Raw genomic sequence first — 20,557 nt, forward strand, 5'->3', positions numbered from 1 at the left:
TACAGATCTGAATTACTCACAATTCTCTCATTTACCTTGAAAAATAGCTTCAGATTGTATGATAAACAGTTATATTGAAATCAAACTAAATAAGTGAAAGTCTATTAATATTCCCAAATGGATTCCACGGCCCACTGGAAACCCAGAAAACAAACTAATAAAACAGAAAATCAGTGAATGGTACAAGATAGATCAGTGTTGATATTCCGTTTGTATTTCTGCTCAAGTTGTTTCATTTATGTGAAAAACCTTACAAATTACTTTTTAAGAACTTACACTGTGTTTGCATAAATTTACAAATGTACAATCTAATTACAGAAGCATCAAACAAACATGACAAACATTTTTTCTTAAAATGTAAATAGACGGGCGGATCATGAGGTCAGGAGATCGAGACCATCCTGGCTGACACGGTGAAACCCCGTCTCTACTAAAAAATACAAAAACTTAGCCAGGTGAGGTGGCAGGCGCCTGTAGTCCCAGCTACTCGAGAGGCTGAGGCAGGAGAATGGCGTAAACCCAGGAGGTGGAGCTTGCAGTGAGCTGAGATACGGCCACTGCACTCCAGCCTGGGCGACAGAGCGAGACTCCATCTCAAAAAAAAAAAAAAAAAAAAATGTAAATAGAATATTTGATGTTTCTATAAATTTGGTTGCCAAATGACCAAGTTTTAAAACACTGGGAGTGAAAGAAAGGAAAAATGAAGAGACACACACTTCAAATTATTTTATCTACAAAAAATAAAAAAACAATATTTAATATTAATATTTAAACTAACAAAAATTGTGTGGAGGCTCGGAAAATTCTTGTTTTATGGGACATAGATATAGCATTTATTAGTGCAATGGTACTTTAACTAATTTCATCAGTATATATACATCAAGCACCCAGAGAAAAATAATAAAAACGGCAGCTGAAGTACAGCAACATCTTAATAAGTTAATCTTACTTGAATTATGAAATAGCACATCAGATATAAAATAAAAATTAGCATATATTTCTTAGACAGAAAATGAGAAAAATAATCAGATGTGAGAAAATCTGATTTAAATATTAATATTCCAAATTCTTGGTGTAGTTAATGACATAAAAAGATAACATTTAAAGTAATATAAAATTACATCTAATTTTCAGACATAACTGATGCAGGATTTTTCTCTGTCTCTTTGCTAGACTCACAGAAGGGGCACCCTGTCTACTCGGCCTGCCATGCTCAACCCCTTGCAGAAGGGAGCTCATGAGCAAGTGAGTGGGATCTGACTGGCTCAAAGCACCAACATAGGAGCAAGCTCTGTGTGAGGCCCATGGCCAGACCAAGAATGTTGCCATGAGGAGAATGCAGTGGTGCCCAGGTGAGGGTGCCTGTGACCCTGAAGTTCCAGAGAGGGTGGTTCAGCACTCCTGCTGTCCGCAGATGGTTGTGTGTTAGCAACTCAGTTGGCCCCTTGCCTTGTTGCATGGGGTGGTTGCCTTCCACTAGTGAGGGCAAAGGGCCAGTGTGACAGCCCTTTCTGGTTTCCCACACTCAGTGGGCCCCAGGTTCTTGCCCAATATCCAAGAAGAATGAGGTCACATGGATGGTTGAAGGATGGTGAAGGCAGAGAATTTGATTGACAGATGAAAACAGCTCTCAGGAGTAAGGGGAGCTGGAGAGGGAAGAGGAAGGGTAGGTCATCTTCCCCAAAGTCAGGTTGTCTCTTCCCCTAAGTCATGCCATCTCTTTTCCCCAAAGTCAGGCCATCTCTTCCCTAAAGTCAGGCTGTCTCCTTCTCTTGACTGAGTCTGGAGTCTTTATAGGCACAGGATGGGGAGTGCCTGCTGATTGGTTTGTGAGTATGCAAAAGGGTTAAAGCAAAGACACCACTCAAAGGTGAGCACGACAGTGAAGAAAACCAATTAGGAAAGGGTAGGTATATGTAAAATAGGTGAAGGGTAGGGATCAATCAGAGGAAAACACTCCAAACTTAAAGACAAGTTCTCAACCTGGTCCAAGAACTTAACGTGTAGCTTGGCTTTTGGGCTTTAAACTGTCTTTGGCTTGGAGGTGGGGCTTCACCAGGTACCCACCACTATCTGCCTAGGCGTTTGGCTGCCTCCGGTCACTATCATAACTGCTATCTTTAATATAGAATCCTCCACATATAAGTTAGAGATTATATAAGGCACACTGCCAGGGAGTCCCACAGGCAAGTAAATTGAGGAAACATTGTACAATATAGACCCTTCTGAAAATTCATAACCACTTTAACATACTATAAGTTCTGAAAAGTTCTACATAAAAATATTTGTTTAACTTTGTTTGACCTAGAATTTCCCAAACTTATTTAAATTCAATACCTAATTAAGGTAGGGAAATATGTGGCTTGTTTACCTGTTTATTTTTACATAAAATTATAGGCATTTTGAGATGGTGTTTTTTCTGGAGTTTACTTTGAATCATAATTCTGTATCAAACATGTACAGACAAGAATACTGCCTATGCTTACATTTAATAGTCACAACTTTTCACAATTCATTTTACAGTTTAACTGTACTCATTTTTTGAAAATGTAATGTTTATGCAAATATACTGTATGGAATCAGGGAATTAATACTCTTTCCCCTTACAGTTTTTACTTTGTGTATTAGTCAGAGTTGTCTACAGAAATAGAACCAATAGGATATATTCTACTAAAAGATACATATGTATCCTGTTTTATATATAAAGGGATTTATTACCTAAGAGATTTGTTTATGTCTCTAATCAGAGACAGAGGTAAGTCCAAAAGAGCCTATGCTCCAGTTTGAATCTGAAAGCAGGCAGGCTGCTTTACAATCAGAAAGAGCTGGTGTCTCAGTTCAGAAGTCATCAAGTAGGAGAATTCTCTCTTAATTGGAAGATGGCTGTCCTTTCTTTCTATTTGGGACTTCAGCTGATTGGATAAAACTCCCCCATAATATGGAGGACAATCTGCTTTAACCTACCGATTCAAATATCAACCACATTTTAAAACATCCTCACAGTCACACTCCAAATAATGTTTGACCAAGTATCTGGGCACTCTGTGGCCCAGCCAAGCTGACTCATAAAGTTAATGATCACACTTGGCCTGATCAAAATTTTGAGATTTCTGTCCTGTGCGGGACACTGGCTGACTATAGTATAATAAAGGTTATCAACCAATGGTGGGGAAAATAGAAACCATTCTAAGAATGTCTCAGTCCATTTTATAAAGATATAGAGGAATACCTGAGGCTGAGTAATATATAAAGAAAAAAGGCTTATTTAGGTTACAGTTCTGAATATCTACAGGATATTCAAGAAGTATTGTGCCCGTATCTGCTTCTGGCAAGGGCCTCAGCTTACAATCATGGCATAAAAAAAAGGGGGGCCAGGCGCGGTGGCTCACTTCTGTAATCCCAGCACTTTGGGAGGCCGAGGTGGGCAGATCACGAAGTCAAGAGATTGAGACCATCCTGGCCAACATGGTGAAACCCCATCTCTACTAAAAATATAAATAATTAGCTGGGTATGGTGGTGGGCGCCTGTGTCCCAGCTACTCAGAAGGCTGAGACAGGAGAATCACTTGAACCCAGGAGGCAGCGGTTGCAGTGAGCCAAGATTGGGCCACTGCATTCCAGCCTGCGCAACAGAGCGAGCTCTGTCTCAATAGATAGATAAATAAATAAATAAATAAATAAATAAATAAATAAATAAATGGGGGGCAGGAGTAGGTGTGTCACATGGCAAGAGAGGAAGAAGAGGAGGAGGATATGCCAGGCTCTTTTTAACAATCAGATCTTGTGGTAACTAATAGAATGAGACCTCATTCATTACCACAAGGAGGGCACCAAACCATTCCTGAAGAATTCACTGCCATGGCTCAAAATGAGGGTCACATTTCAACACTAGATTTGGAGAGGACAAATATTCAAACTATATCACAGAGGTATCATTGAAGGAATGCTTGTGGTTTAGGACCTGATGGTTGATGCCACTTATTAAGCTCTTGTCTTTCAAATGTAAATCCACTCTTTCATAATCTACTTTGTGAAGGCAGGGTTGGAACTGTTCATATTTTATTTCTCTTTAGAAATAAAGAGCTGAAAATTTAACCAGCTGGAGTCTTGGAAGGTGTATCCAATAAGTGACACTGGAAGGAGACTGGAAGGCAGGTGGAGGGGTAGGATATTGTTTGTTTGTTTGTTTATTTATTTATTTGGCTCGCAGTGTCATCCTAGCAAGAACACTAGACTTTGCAGCAGCAAATATTTCTAGCAGCAGTTCTTTCCAGTTTCCAAGATCTTTCCACATTCCCAGAATTGGTTTTATCATTCTTCCTTAATCATACCAACACCTAGCAGATACTGCCCCCTTCTAAAAACTCTCCAATCCCCAGCTCTGAAGGACCTCCCCCCACCTCCCTCCGCCACTACCCTCCATCCAACTTCTTGTGATACTCGCTCAGATTGGCAGTGTTCCCCTCCTCAGAGGTCTGGTTCCTAGTTTACCGGGCTGCTCCTCCAAACTTCTGAACTCTGACCATCCCAGCCTCTTCCCCAGTCCTGTTATCACGTAGAAAAAAATGAATTTATTGAGTGAGGACTTTGAGAATATAACTAGGATAATAGAGTAACATATTTCAAATCAATGTAGGTGAGAAGGTTTCAGTAATTAGAGGTGTCAAAAATTGAATGGGTTGGATTGAATTTTTGATCATTGATTTAATCAAAACAAGCTGAATTGCCACTAAATGAAGATATTGCCAAGGGAAGGCAGTGTCTTCATTTAGTGGCAACTCCCTTGACAATATCGTCATTTAGTGGCAATTCAGTGGGAGACTGGGCTGAAAGATGTCTAAGGTTCTTTTCATTTGGATGATCTTACAATGTAATCCATAGTAAAATATAATCATAACTACCATGATCAATAACCACTACCTAACAAGTACTGGATCCAATTCTTTATTTATATTATTTATAATGATTATAACAACTCTATATTGTTGGATATTACCACTGTCATTTTATAGATATAGAGAAAGTAATTGAGGATCATGCATGATAATGAATTGGCCAGGGTCACAAGAGTTTTCAAGTAGTTACAATAGGATTTGGGCTCTTATGGGTTCCACTACCAACTTCCTAATAAGTCTCAGACATGTGACTCTGGAATATTCTTTCATTCAGTCTTACAGTTCCTGATTCCTGCTAACCCTTTTGATTTTTTTCCGTACAAAATATGTTAGGAGGAAAAGCAGTGAGACATCATGAGTAAAACTTGATGACAATAGTAACATATTCATCAAACCCATGTTACTTATCTGTACCCACTGCCATTTGGACATGCTGCACCTCTGTCAGAAATGCTCTTTCTTTAGCTACCTGGCAAACTCTGGCTACTCTACTCCACTGAGAAGGCTATTTGGGCCCATCTTCAGAGAGCATTAGGGGCTCCCAAATGTCCGTACAATACAACACGTGTAATTATTGAAGCTCACTGTACATTGTTCTACCTTTTTGTTTTTGCTAATCTATCTGACTGCCTTTGAGGGCAATAATTTATTCATTTTGTAGCATAGGACCTGACAAAATAAGTAATAGTAGCATTCAAAACATTTTAAATAGTGTGTCAAGTCAATTCCTGGTTTGTGATAATGGGGAAGTTTATACAATTTTTCTACAACTTATTGCTCCCAGAGGGGAGCATTTCAAGAAGGGCATGGGTAATGGTTTTGAACATTACAGTTGGGCAAAACTGTTTAATTTTTCTAAGCCTAGCTCATCAGAGAGACTTTTCAGCAGTTTCTAACATGATACAAAAGTCATATGGCAGAAAGTGTCCATTGAATTCAGGAGACAGATCATTTGATTAACCATTTTGAGACAAGCCCCAGTGGAACAGTGGGAGTTGAAACAAGGAGTTGAAACCAGAGGAACAGTGGGAGTTGAAACAGTGAGCCAAACATTACACTGAACATAAAGAAGAGGCAGAGGTACAGACCACTCTCATGAATATTTACTTTATATAGAAGGGATGGGCAATAGATATAATTGGTTGTTGTTCTAAGGAGTTTCCTTTATTAGTTTGGAGAAGGGGAGATTTGAACATATAGTAATGAAATGTTTAAAGGAAAGAGGCAATATAGAGAAGTTAACAAGGAGAGGAACAATCTGCAGAGCTAGATCCGAGGAGGCTCCTAGGAGGGAAACGGCATGGAAATGCAAATGGACGGATTTATTTGAGACAGGAGAAGGGATGCCATTTTTTTTTTCCCCATTTCGACAGGGTTACATGGAAAAGGATATTGTGGATAATGACAAGATTATAGGCTTTTAGGTAGTATTGATGTAACCCCAGTGAGGGCTTCAAAAGCAATCGTAGCATAGCACACAATTAGGAGCACACGGTCTAAGGGACAACCCTGGATTTACATTCCAGTTCACCCTCTTAAGAGCATAACCTTGAGAAAGCAATGTAACATGCTAGTGCCTTGTTTCCCAGTGATTATAATCATGCACTTACCCTCCTTGAGTGGTCTAAAGAATTGATCAGTTAACACACAAAAATTCATATAACAGTGCTGTGCATAGTAAGCTCTATATATGTTCACCAGCATCAGAGTGTGAAGCACGGATTGTCCCACTTCCGCTGGAAGTGCCTGAGTGATGGTAGATTCAGAGATTTTAATAGAAGACTATTTGAAGGGAATAACGCAGAGCACAAAAAGACCTGGTGCAACATAAAAGTGTTAAGCAGCATCAAGGACCCAGTTTAAATTGGGGGTCACGGCCGGACGTGGTAGCTCACGCCTGTAATTTCAGCACTTTGGGAGGCTGAGACGGGCAGATCACCTGAGGTCAGGAGTTTGAGAACAGCCTGATCAATATGGTAAAACCCCGTCTCTACTAAAAAGACAAAAAAAAAAAAAAAAAAAAAATTAGCCAGGCGTTGTGGCGTGCGCCTGTAGTCCCAGCTACTTGGGAGGCTGAAATGGGAGAATTGCTTGAACCCTGGAGGCAGAGGTAGCAGTGAGCTAAGATCCTGGCACTGCACTCCAGCCTGGGTGACAGAGAGAGACTCGGGAAAAAAAAAAAAAAAGAATAAATAAACAATAAATAAATAAATTAAGGGTCACAAATATGTATTCCAACCATCTTCAAGCTTCTCCTCGCTTCACCTGGTATAGATGGATGGGAAGAAGGCAGACAGTTGGGTCAACCCAACTAGAAGCTGTGAAGGAACAAGAATGAGGTAGTGGAATTGAGAACCCTAACAATAGATAGACAGTCTGAAGTAACAGAACATGGAGACTAAGTTAGGTATGTTAACAAATAAAAGGGGCTTTATAAAGAGAGAGACTAGAGAAATGAAGGGTAGAAAAGGTGGGAAATTGGTATTCTTCAATTTTCTGAGGAAGATGGATAGAATATAGGGAATTATGGTAAACTGACTTCCATAAGTCAAAGACACTGCAGACAACTTGAGGCCTTGCCTTCCCTGCACTGGACTGGAATACAACTGGGCAAAGGGCGGGGCCCATAGCAGGGAGGAGAATAAAGAGAATTGTGATGGAACTGGGTGGGGGCAGGGTTTGAAGGCTGTGAGTGTTGGACCCCATAATCACTTGGTCCAGGACAGGCAGTAGGCATCAGGGGGTGCCCTAAGGCTCCACGGCATGTGCCTGTACTGCTGGGACATCGAGCCTTCCCAAGTCAGCCCTGTGAGTCTGCTGGGGTCTATAACCTCACCTCTGCTACTCTGTCCCGTGCCTTGAGCTCCAGGCCACTGTGGCCTTGGCCATGGTACTTCTAGCTCTTACAAATGTGGTTTGGTGGTTGGGGTTGGGAAATTCCAGGTGATGTAGACAGACTACATCCTGACTGCTGGACCCCCCTGAAACAAGACAAAGCTCCACCTATTGTGTGCTTAGAGGTCAGGTACATCAACTGTATGTTGACTGCCCCATTGACCTGCCCTAGGAGGTGGAGTGGAAATTACAGAAGTAGGGAGCAGGATAAAGTTCTCAATTGCCAGATGTGGAACAGATTTCTCTTGGGTCTTCTGGTTAAAAGATTAGATGAAAATGAGTGAAGGAAGAAGTATTTAAGGTACAATCAAGAAATAGAGGAAGTGGTGAGAATCTAACAGCCAAGCTCCCTGTGCTTCAGAAAACCACATGATCTCAATACATCACCAATTATTCCTAGGCTTTGAAACCAGATTGAAGACTAGATTGTTCAATGGCACCGCTGAAGTCCTATACAAGCAGAAACATGCATTTTTCTATTTCTTGTACATTCTTTCCCTCCTGAATAATTGTTTTCTTATTTCTCATACTCTGCCTTTTATCTGTAAGGTGGCTCACAGTTGGTTCTTTTTATCATAATACTGTCTCCATCTTCCACCACAATTTTTATCTTAGATGTTTTAATTCTGAACCTTTTTTTCTTTTTTCTTTTTGTTTTTTTTTAACCTGCCTCTTATAGTCGAAATGATTCATATAATACATAAATGTAAAAGTAGCATAGGCTTACTAATAACTAATTTACTATTTTTTAATGACTTTTTTGTGTGTCAATGTGTTTTAATTTTGCATATTATATAGGAAGGACCAAGACAACATCATCCTTCAGAAGTCACTGAGCAGCAGGTAATGTTCAAATAAAGAACTAGGTTCTGGTTGTTTAAACATTGTGCATGTAACTTGTTCCTTTATGTAGTTGTCCCTAACATAATAGAGCTTGTATTAAGTAGACACTTCGGTATATTTCTTGGGACTCTGGGATCTCATGACTACTATTGGAATGGGTCTTAACTAGAGTAAAGTAAATGACTTATGTTATTTTTTAATGTAACATTTGATACATATACAAAAACATATGTGGCAGATATAATTTATAAACTATAATATGTCTCCCATTTAAGGATTAAGATATTCGGTATTTCTGAATCCAGCTAGGGAATGCTTTTCTATTCTACCTCCTAAGATCTCTCTGAGAGGTAACCACCATCTGGAATTTTAGTTACATCAATCTCTTCCTTTTCTTTAATAGTTTGTTATATAGGTGCCTCTATGAGTGCATTATCTGCTTTTGCTTGGGTTTGAACTTTATAAACATAAGATCACACAAAATTTAGTGTATGATTTACTCTTTCTTCTCAATATTATTTCCTAAGATCTATCTATATTGCTGTATATAGTCTCTTTATTTTCACTGCTGTTCAATATTTTGTCATGGAACATATCACAGTTCATCAATCCTTTCTCTTGTTTATGGACATTGTGTTATTTTTACATTTTCCTAAAATGAATAGTACTACTGCAAACATTCTAGTACACGGCTTCTTTCCCCATGCACAAGAATGCCTTGATTATTTAGGCAGGAGTGCAATGGTTAAATCATAGGGAAAGCAAATTTTCTATTGTTAAAAAGTAGTGCCACATTGTTTTCAAAGCAATTGTTCAACTTTATACTCCATTAGCAGTGGATTTTTTAAAAAGTTTGTTTTCAAAGCAATTGTACCAATTTATACTTCATTGGAAGTGGATAAAAAGTTATTGTTATTCATATCCTTTTTATTCTACTACTGTATTTCATTAGCTTCAAAGAATTCTAGTTTGATCTCCTAGGTCTCTGCTACTTGTAGATACCATACAATGGTGGCATAAAAATTTATGTGCGTCATGCAACATTTCAAAGGAGTGAATAATTGTTTTCTTGCTTCTGTAGAGAAAATTCGCTAGGTGTCTTTAATAACATTATTTTTAAAGGAAAAGTAAACACACTAATCCATGTGTCTGGATCTATTTAAATGTACACAGTGGTAAGATGAGAATCAAGAATAGTCTATTTGAAAACTCTACTGATGCTCCAATGTGGTTTTCTTCACCTATGAACCACACATTTGAACAAAAGGGATTTTCCTCCCTATTTCTATGTAGTTACGTAAACCGTTTGCAGTGGTGGTGTTTACCTTTTTTATTGACACAAACCAAAAATATAATCAGCATGTTATCTTTATATGTTACAAAAAAGTATGATTTTTCTTTCATTTTAATTTTTTTAAAGCTTGCAAATAAACGTATTCAGAATATGCAAAACCTAAAGAAAGAGAAGAGGAGATTGAATAAAAGGTTTGCAAGGCCTTCTCCTATTCCAGAACCAGGACTCCTAGTAAGTATAGAGGTTTCACTAAAATTAACAGATCATTAAATGCAACTGACATCCTCATTTTAATTCATGTAATATTCACTATAAATTTTGTTTTTCCCTTTCTCTTTGAGAAATTTGTAATTTCAGTCTTAAAAGTCTTATAATCAAAGTCTCATCTATTATTTAAATATCCTTTGCAGTCATCTCCTGTAGGTGATATGGTTTAATGAAAAGAGGATTATCATTGAAACCAGGTTGTTCGGGACTCCAGTCCTTGTTTTGCCATATGTTCGATGACTACATAAGGTTAATCACTTAAATCTTTTGGCTATATATCTGAAAATTTATTGCCAAATTTAAGGTCACATTAGTTCTCTTATATATTATCTCCTAGAAGTTTTGCAGTTGTATATGTTAAATTTAGGTCTATGATCCATAGCGAGTTAATGTTAATGAAAGGTGTCAGTGCCCAGATTATCATTATCATTTTCATGTAGATATCAAGTTCTAATACCATTTGTTGAAAAGACTATCTTTTCTCTATTGTATTGCCTTTGCTTCCATATCAAAGGTTTATTGACTATATATTTATGTGGGTTTATTTCTGAGTCCCCATTCTGTTTCATTGAATCCTGCTTTTCACCAATAATATACTGTCTTGAAAACTATAGATTTACAGTAAGTCTAGAAATCAGGTAGTGTCAGTCCTCTTCTGTTCTTCTCCCTCAATGTTGTGTTGGCTATTCTGGAACTTTTCCCTTTCAATATAAAATTTAGAATCAGTTTGGTGAAATCTACAAAGTAACTTGCTAGAATTTTTATTGGGATTGTGCTGGATCCAAAGGATCAGTTTGGAAATAACTGATATCTTAAACAATATTCAGTCTTCTTATAAATTAACATCGAATTTCTCCTATTTATTTAGATCATCTTTTTTACCTGAGTTTTATAATTTTCCTGATCCAGATTTTATACATATTTTCTTGGATTTATGCCTAAGTATTTTATTTGTTGTTGCTAATTTAAATGGCAGGCTGTTTTTCACTTTGCATTCAAATTGTTCATTGTTGGCATAAAGGAAATCAATTGAATTTTCTGTATTAAACTTACATCCTGTAAACTTACTACAATTGTTTATTACTTCCAAGAGTTTTTTTGGTTGTTTTTTATTGCTATCATTGATTCTTTGGGATTTTCTACTTAGACAGTCAGGTCATCTGTGAAGGAAGACACGGAACAATTTATTTCTTTCTTCTCAAATGGTATAACATTTATTTCCTTTTCTTGTCTTACTGTATTAGCTATGTCTTCCATTATGATGTTGAACAGAAGTGAGAAGGTACATTTTTGCCTTTTTCCTAATGTTAACTGAAAAAAAATCTGGTTTCTTGCCAGTAACTATAATGTTAGGTGTAGGTATTTTAGAGATGTTCCTTATTAAGTGGAAGACATCCCTCTCTACACCTACTACTGAAAACTTTTATCATAAATTGGTGCTGGATTTTGTCAAATTCTCATTATTCATTGTTCATATGATCATATGATTTTTCTCCTTTAGCCTTTTGATATGATATCTTCATTACATAATTTTTAGATGTTGAAACAGCCTTACATTCTTGGGATAAGTCTCAGATTGTGTATACTTATTTTTACACATTTGGATCAATTTGCTAACATTTTGTTGAGAATTTTTACATCTATGTTCATGAGAGATATTTGTCTATCATTTTCCTTTCTTTTAATATATTTTTCTGGTTTTGGTATTAGGATAATGCTAGCCTCACAGAATGAGTCAAGAAGTATTACCTCTGCTTCTATTTTCTGCAAGATATTGTAAAGAATTAGTAAAATGTCTGCTTTAAATATTTGGTAGAATTAATCAGTGAAACCATCTGGGTCTAGTATTTTCTATTTTGAAAGACTGGTAATTATTAATTAATTTTTTAAATATATCATAATCCTATCTAGATTATCTATGTCTCATGTGAATTTTAGTAGATTGAATCCTTTTTAGATTTGGTCAGTTTTACCTAAGTTTTCAAGTTGATGAGCATAGAGCTGTTGATTATATTCTTTTATTTTTCTTTTAATGTTCATGGGATTGGCACTTATGGTCTGTCTTTTATTTATGATGTTAGTAATTTGTGTCTTTTTTGGTTAGTCTGGCAAAAGTTTATCAATTTTACTAATATTTTCAAAGAATTATATTTTGGTTTCATTAATTTTCTCTATTGTATTCTGTTTTCAATTTCATAGATTTCTGCATTAGTTTTTATGTCTTTTCTACTGCTTACTTTGGGTTTAATTTGCTCTTCTTCTTCCGGTTTCCTAAGGAGAAATCTTAGAATATTGAGTATAGATCTACTTCTTCTCTATTAATGCTATAAAATTTCTCAAAGCATCACTTTTACTATATCCTATAAATTTTAATAAATCATATTTTCATTTTCATTTTGTTCAGAATAGTCTAAATTTCTTTTGAAACCTCTTCATTGACCCATGTGTTAGTTATAAGTATATTCTTAATTTCCAAATATTTGAGGATTTTCCAGTTATCTTTCTTGTTATTGGTTTCTAGTTTAATTCCACTGTGGTCTGAGAACACACTTTGTATGATTTCTATCCTTTTAAATTTGTTAAGGTATATTTTAGTGACATTGAATGTGATCTGTCTTCGTGAATGTTCCATGTGTCTTGAGAAAAATGCGTATTCTGCTGTTGGTAATTAAAGTAACTATTAACGTCAATTAAATTCAACTGACTGATGGTGCTGTTCAGTTCAAATATATTCTTACAGATTTTCTGCCTGCTAGATCTGTCAATTACTGTTAGAAGGAATTGACATTTCCAGCTATAATAGCAGATTTGTCTATTTCTTCGTGCACTTTTATCAGTTTTTGCCTCACATATTTTGACGTTGTGTTGTTAGGCACAAACACATTAAGGATTACTATGTAATTTTACCTCATTATTACTATGTAATGCCCCTCTTTATCATTGATAATTTTCTTGTTCTGAAGTCTGATTTGTCTGAAATTAATAATCCTTCTTCAGCTTTCTTTTGATTATTGTTAGCAAGGTATATCTTTCTCCATCCCTTTGACTCTATCTGCCCTTATACTTAAAATGAGTTTCTTGTAAACAACATACAGTTGTGTATTGTATTTTTATTTACTCTGACAGTGTTTGTCTTTAAGATCATTGACATCTGAAGTGATTATTGATATAGTTGAGTTAGTATGTGCCTTATCTGTTACTGTCTTTTAGTTGTGGACTTATTTTTTCTTTCATTTATGTCTTTTGTTTTTCCATTCTTCTGCATTCTCTAGTTTTGAGCAATTTATATTATTCAATATTCTCTCCTGTCTTAGCATATCAATTATACTTGTTTTATTTTATTTTTTAACTTTTTCAGTGGTTTCCTTTACATTTGAACTATACATTTATAATTTGTTCAAGTTCACTTTCAAATAACACTATACTACTTTATGGGTAATGCAGTTACCTTCACAGTATTCCCATTCCCCTTTTCTTATTCTTCATAACATTATTGTCATTCACTTCTCCATAAAACATAAAAAACACATACATTGTTGCAATTATTATTTTGAACAAATTATTACTTAGATCAGTTAGAATAAGACAGATAAAATATTTTATTTTACCTTTTTTTTTTTTTCCATTTCTAATGCTCTTCCTTTCTTTATGTGCATCCAAGTTTCTGACTTACAACATTTTCCTTTTCTCTGAAAATTTCTTAACTATCGCTGTGTGGGCAAGCTTACTAGGAACAAATATTCCTTCCATTTTTGTTTGTCTGAGGAAGTCTTTAGTTCTCTTTCACTTTGGAAAGATACTTGCACTTGATACGGAATCCTAGGTTTCTGCTCTTTTTCTTTGAACACTTTAAATATCTTACTCCATTCTCTTATTACTTGCATGATTTCTGTAAAGAAATCCTATGTAATTGTTGTTATTTATGTTCCTATTTATGTAAGTTATCCTACCACTTTTCCCCAGCTTCTTTCAAGATTTCATTTTCGTCTGATTTTTTTGCAGTTTAAATATCATATGTCTAGATGTAGACATTTATCTGGTGTTTATCCTGCTTTGTGTCTTACAAATTTTCTGGATCTGTGGTTTGTTGTCTATCATTAACTTTAGAAGGTTCTCATCTATTTTTATGTCAGTATTTATTCTGTTTCTCCTCCTTCTCTTCCTTCTTTCCTTTCTTTCTTCTTCCTTCTTCTTTCTTCTTCTTCCTCTTCCTCTTCTTCCTCTTCCTTTCCTTCTTCCTTCTTTTTTCTCCAATTATGTATATTTATACTTTTGTAATTTTTGCTCAGTTTTTAAATAATGTATTCCTTTTTTTAATACTTTTTTCTCTTTACTGTTAGTTTGGAAAGTTTCTATTTACATATCTTTAAGCTAATTATTTTTTTTCCTCTGAGTTCAGCCTATTAATGAGTCTATCAATGTCATGCTTCATCTCCATTAAAATATTTTAGACTTTTAGTGTTAGTTTGATTTCTTCTTAGATTTTCCATTTTGCCTTATATTACCCATCTTTTCTTGCATTATGTCCACTTTTCTATCAGAACTTAGCATATTTGTCATAATTATTATAAGTTCCTAGTCTGATAATTCTAAAATATCTGCTATTATCTGAGTCTGGATCTGATTGATGCTTACTTTTTCACTTCAGATTGTTTCTGCCCTTTAGTGTGTCTTGTCATTTTTTACTGAAAGCTGGAAACGATGTATTGGGTAACAGAAACTAAGAAAGATAAGCCTGTAGTGCAGGTTTTATGCTTATCTGACTAATATTTAGGCTGCATTTTCTGTTCACTTGCAGCTGTGATATCAGAGGGTAAAATTTCCCCTGATTCAGTTTTGTCTTCCTCCTTATTTTTGGTCTTGCTAGGGACTCTTTCTTAAATAATATCTGCAGCTTGTAATTTTTTAAAGCTGAAATCCTCTGATATATACAGGAGACTAATTGATGTGTTGGTAAGTTGTAGAGGAAGAAGGGTTCCACAGCTTATGATTAGGATTCAGTCTTTAAGTGAGTCTGTATCTATAACTGCCCAATGGGCTCATTTTGCAAACTACCCAGATAGAGCCAATTTATCAAGACTGGGAATTGCAATAGAGAAAGAGTTTAATACACATAGAGCCAGCTAAATAGGAGACTAGAGCTTTATTATTAATCAAATCAGCCTCTCTGAAAATTCGGAGGCTAAGCTTTTTCAAGGATAGTTTTATGGGCAGGGGCCTATGGGAATGGGCTGTTGGTTGGTTGGGAATGAAATTACAGGGGTATGGAAAATGCCCCCTCATGAGATGAGTCCACTTCTGGGTGGGGACCACAGGACTAGTTGAGCTAAGGGTCTTGGGTCAATATCAGGCTGCCTGGTCATCAGAAATGCAAAAGCCTGAAAAGACATGTCAAAAGGTCAATCCTAGTTTCTACAATAGTGAATAGGGGAAGTTGCAAATCTTGTGACCTCCAGAATAATGGCTGGTAATCATTTGACTATGCCTGCATCATAGCAGAATTCAGGCCACTCTCATCCTCCTAACCTTGTGGCCTTTCATTAGTTTTACAAAGGTGGTTTAGTTTTGGGGATGGGCTATTATGAAACTGTAAACTAAATTTCTCCTATAGTTAGCTTTGTCCATGCCCTGGAATAACCAAGGGCAGTTGGGAGGTGAAAGGCAAGATGGAGCTGGTTAGATCAGAAGTCTTTACTGTCATAAGTTTTCACTGCAAGAGCAGTTTCCTATCCCTAGGATGTAAATTTCACAGCTTTTTCTTTGCTATTCTCTCTATTAGGTGAGATAGGAAAGCTATAGGGAACAGGAGTTGTATATTTCCTTTCCCCTAAGTCACTTAGAATTTGGTAAAATCCAATTTATTTAGGCTCTGCTAAAATAGTTTCTCTTGAGAGCATGCTCTTGTAAAGAGAACGGAGAGCTCTGAGGTATTTTTAAATGATTACTTTTCCCCTTTCACTACTAGAAGCAAAAAAAGATTGTTCTCTGATCTTTACAGTGAGATCTAGTGAGGCTCCTGGAGGTAAAATTTAGGAAACTATGGAAGCTTCCTTAAGACTGTCCTCTCTACACCCAGAGCTTTCAATTTAAGCTGATGCATACTGAGCTTCCAGCCATTCATCAAATAAAGTTGACATGTTCCCACTGGTATTGGCCTTAGAGAGAAGGCTTCTGTTCCTGGCAAGTTCTGATTCTCCACATCCACTTGTCTGTCTCTCTGGTTTTCAGGGTAGTAGTTTGCCCTGTGCCCTCACTTCTTTGATGAATGTAACAAGATTAATTGCTTTTCAGTTTGTTCTGACTTTTTCTTATTGTAAGGATGGAAGGAACAAGCTCTTTTTATGTCAGACTGGAAAGCTCCACTTAAATCTCTTTGATCAAAATTGGTTTACTGGCCACCCCTAGCTGCAAATAAATTTAGAAATGTGAAAAATTAAACTGACTTCCTTGCTGCCCTGAAGAGAATAGAGGTACCATTAGCATGGAAGAAAGTACTTTCCTTCCTTTTATAGACTGTGAGGATTCTCTTTCTGCAACTTCCTCCTCTCTGAGATTTTGGAGAAAATGCATATTATGAGTAAAAGTTCAACCCATTGGCTTTGTTTTCCATTTGTTTTTGCATAATGAAGGGAACTTACACATTGCCATACAGAAACCTAGGACCATCAACTATACACAGTTAGTGTTTTGCCTTAAATATCAACAAACCTCTTCCCTTGCTGATATACCAATGTTTATAACTCCAACCCCATAATCTGTGTCTCTCTTTTAAGCATTAAAATATGCCTATGCAACATATATTTTCACCTTTCAAGTTATCTCTTAGTATAAAGTATAATAATTTGAGATATAGGAAAGAAAAGAGAATTATTCCTGAATGTACCTTTCTATAGTGCAAGACAATTGCCATCATTTCTGAACCAAGTACCTCTTGATTCATTTACACACAGTTATTCGTTACTCTTTCTATCTCTTTGTCATTTCAATATCTAGTACCATCAATCTTTTTTTCTTCCATGACTTGGCCCTTAACAAACCATAGAAGGTTTTTAATTTCAAAAGCTCCCGTTTTTAACTAAAGTTAGAACTACCATTTGATCCAGCAATCCCACTACTGGGTATCTATCCAGAGGAAAATAAGTCATTATATCAAAAAGACACTTACACAGGCATGTTTATAGAAGTGCAGTTTGCAATTGCAAAAACGTGGAACAAGTCTAAATGCACATCAAACAACCAGTGGATAAAGAAAATCTGATATATAGATAAAATGGAACAGTCATAAAATGAAACAAAATAATGGCATTTGCAGCAACCTGGATGAAGTTGCAGACCATTATTCTAAGTGAAGAAATTCAGGAATGGAAAATAAAATATTATGTATTCTTGATACAGGAGTTAAGAAGAAATTACTTAGGCAGATAGTGAGGGCATGGAAGTCCTTGTTAAGGTTTTCCCTTTAATGAAAAGCAGCCCCAAATCATTTTCCTTCTAACAAAGGGCAGGCCATAAAATCGAGCTGCAGACATAGATCTGGCCATTGTGCCAATCATGTACAAAATGACAGTTCCATCTTCCCTTCTCTGCCAGCCACGTGTATAGTAAGAAGCAGAGAAGTTGTCAATGGTCAAGGGGAAAATTCATCTGCATAATAAGGTTAGGGTGAGATGGCCAGCCTTCCCTGCATGCTGTGTAAACATCATACCTGATTGAACCAATCTGTGAGCCCTATGTAAATCAGACGCCTCCTCAAACCTGACTGTAAAATCTGTGGCCTCCACCACCGGCCAGTCTTTCCTCTCAGGAATCTCCTCTCCCTCACTAGAGAGAGAGCTGTTTTCCGGTCTCTTTCTTCCTCCTATTAAACCTCCACTCCTAAATTCCTCATGTGTGTCCGTGTCCTAAATTTTCTTGGCACGAGACAATGAACCCTGGATATTTAACCCAGACAACGTAGCTGCCTCATTCTCACCTACAAGTGGGAGCTAAGCCATGAGGTCACGAAGGCATAAGAATAATATAATGGACTTTAGGGACACATAGGGAAGGAAGGGAGGAAAGTGAGGGCTAAAAGACCATACCCAATGTATAGTCTTTATATAGACCAATATAGTGTATATTGGTCTGTTGATGGGTACAGCAAAATCTCGGAAATCACCACTAAAAAACTTATGAATATAACCAAAACCACCTGTTCCCCCCACAAATTAAAATAAAATAAGTTGCTATAAACTGAAAGAAAGCACCCCCTTTTTTCTTGAAGTGCCAGATGTTTTTTAAAGAAATGTCTACAAAACTGTTCTATACCATTCATCCCACCAACTCGTTTGAGGTTTCAGAGACAACTGAAATGTTTCATAAACAAATAAGAATATACAAAATAAGATATATTAAATATGAAAATCCTAAGTTCACTCTGGTACTTATGTTTTCATTTCCATTAATACAAAAATTCTGGGATTGTCTTCAGAACATCCAGATACTTTTTACTAATGGTATTGGGCATTTATAAAAGCTCTGACAACTCATAAAAGAGAAAGTATACCTTTCTTCCAAGAAAGAACACTGAGGAGCTCAAAGGTCCAAAATACACACTATGCTAAAAGGCTTCTCTTCACTTTTCAGAGAATGATAATAACAAGGAGTTACTGTGAAAACCCTATTCTAGTTTTTCTTCTATATATTGACCAAGATGTATAGTATCTCCTATTTAAGCTCAGGCATTCAGTGATTCTCAAATGTGGTCAAAAACAGTTTTTTTAATTTTGCTTTGTTTCATTTCAATTTTCAAATCATTGTGGATTGATAATTTTTAACATATACAATCACTCATAACATCGTCACAGTATCAAATTTAAATGTTTACTCTCAATTTCTCTATTAATCTTCTCTCAAAGTGATAATGAATATGACACACCAGAAACCATACTGCAGAGTAATATTGCTTTAATCTTTGTTGATTCTTCTCATTTTATCTTTTCATCTCTTATACATTTTGCAGTTTGCTTTGTTATAAGCAGTATCCCTACTATTGCTCTCTTCTTATTTTTTTCTGCTTAAATCGATTTTTAAGAAAAAATGCGATAATAGTTTTTGTACAATTTAAATGTTTTGGAACAAAATAAAGGCCTGAATTCCTAAAAATAAGTACTTTATTTGGCAAATAAGTTGTGCTCAGTAGAACAGAGGATGTGTGATGAAGCTAGAACACAGTTGTTAAAAGAAGTTTGAAAAAATATTTTTGTTTTTATTTTTGTCTGCTAAACTTCTTTTTTTTTTCTTTTGAGACAAAGTCTTGCTCTGTTGGCCAGGCTGGAGTGCAGTGGCACAATCTCTGTTCACTGCAACCTCTGCCTCCCCGGCTCAAGCAATTCTCCTGCCTCAGCCTCCCGAGTAGCTGGGATTACAGGCGTGTGCCACCACGCCCAGCTAATTTTTGTATTTTTAGTGGAGATGGGGTTTCACCATGTTGGCCAGGCTGGTCTCAAATTCTCCTGACCTCAGGTAATCCGCCCGTCTCAGCCTCCCAAAGTGTTGGGATTACAGGCGTAAGCCACCACGCCCGGCCAACGTTTATATAATAAAACCTTTTAAAAATTATATTAAGTATATGTACTTACAAATGTTAAAATTATCGTTAAATATTATTTTAAGGTTAAACTTCTGCCAGTACTGATGTAGACAGTTTTTTCATTTTTCTTGTCTTTTATTTGTCCCTGTTGCTGACTTTATTCTGGGTCATTTTAAAACTCATCAGATGCCTAAGATATGCTGCGTTAGTGACTCACATAACATAAGACTTGGAAAATAAAAGCTTTATATTAACGTCTCTGTCACATCTATTATGTATAGAAATGACTTTGACCTTTCTCGTAACTGATATCCTCGGTTTCTACAAATTCTTTCTGCTTGCAGTATTTGTTGTATGAATTATAGAGGATTGTTCTATATCATATCCATCTTCAGATGTGATTTATTTGATGATAATGTTTTCTGTATCTGGCTTCTATCTGAATGTGACCTTACTTTAGTTTAAAATAGCATTCCTAGCTATTAAGAATTAATTTTTACAATAATTCTTGTATGAAATAGGTTTTCCCTGAGACCATTTCCAAATCATTTATGATATATATAATCTTTCCTTATATAAATTTTAATTACATTTCTTATTCTTTGTGTATTTTAATCTTGTTTAGTGGTCATCTTGATAAAGCAGGAGTCTATTTGAAGGAAACCATGCTCCAGATCAAAATGTGTGGATTGTGAACATCAAGTGACATATCATGAATTGATCATCTGAAAAATAAATGCAATACTCCACCATTTCAGGAAAATAAACGCAGTACAAGTATTTAATATCCAA

At 36.1% G+C, this 20,557-nt stretch overlaps 1 protein-coding gene across 1 annotated transcript; it reads left to right on the top strand.

The window, feature by feature from the left end:
* The first annotated feature begins 7,560 nt into the window (after nucleotides 1–7,560).
* LOC105487029 (coiled-coil domain containing 179) lies at nucleotides 7,561–20,557 on the top strand. The gene is made up of 4 exons (XM_011750300.3): nucleotides 7,561–7,703; nucleotides 8,589–8,633; nucleotides 10,054–10,158; nucleotides 20,391–20,557. Exons 1-4 carry the CDS (start codon nucleotides 7,659–7,661, stop codon nucleotides 20,400–20,402), a joined length of 207 nt encoding a protein of 68 aa, XP_011748602.1. The 5' UTR covers nucleotides 7,561–7,658; the 3' UTR covers nucleotides 20,403–20,557.

The sequence above is a fragment of the Macaca nemestrina genome, chromosome 12 (genome assembly GCF_043159975.1).
Source record: "Macaca nemestrina isolate mMacNem1 chromosome 12, mMacNem.hap1, whole genome shotgun sequence".
In the NCBI taxonomy this organism is placed as follows: Eukaryota; Metazoa; Chordata; class Mammalia; order Primates; family Cercopithecidae; genus Macaca; species Macaca nemestrina.

Bases quoted from the DNA above. Each gene is read 5' to 3' on its own strand.
- LOC105487029 (XM_011750300.3), top strand. From the start codon at position 7,659: ATGTGCCTGTACTGCTGGGACATCGAGCCTTCCCAAGTCAGCCCT. The intron at 7,704-8,588 runs GTGAGTCTGCTG...CATATTATATAG, and splicing joins AGCCTTCCCAAGTCAGCCCT to GAAGGACCAAGACAACATCA. The intron at 8,634-10,053 runs GTAATGTTCAAA...ATTTTTTTAAAG, and splicing joins CAGAAGTCACTGAGCAGCAG to CTTGCAAATAAACGTATTCA.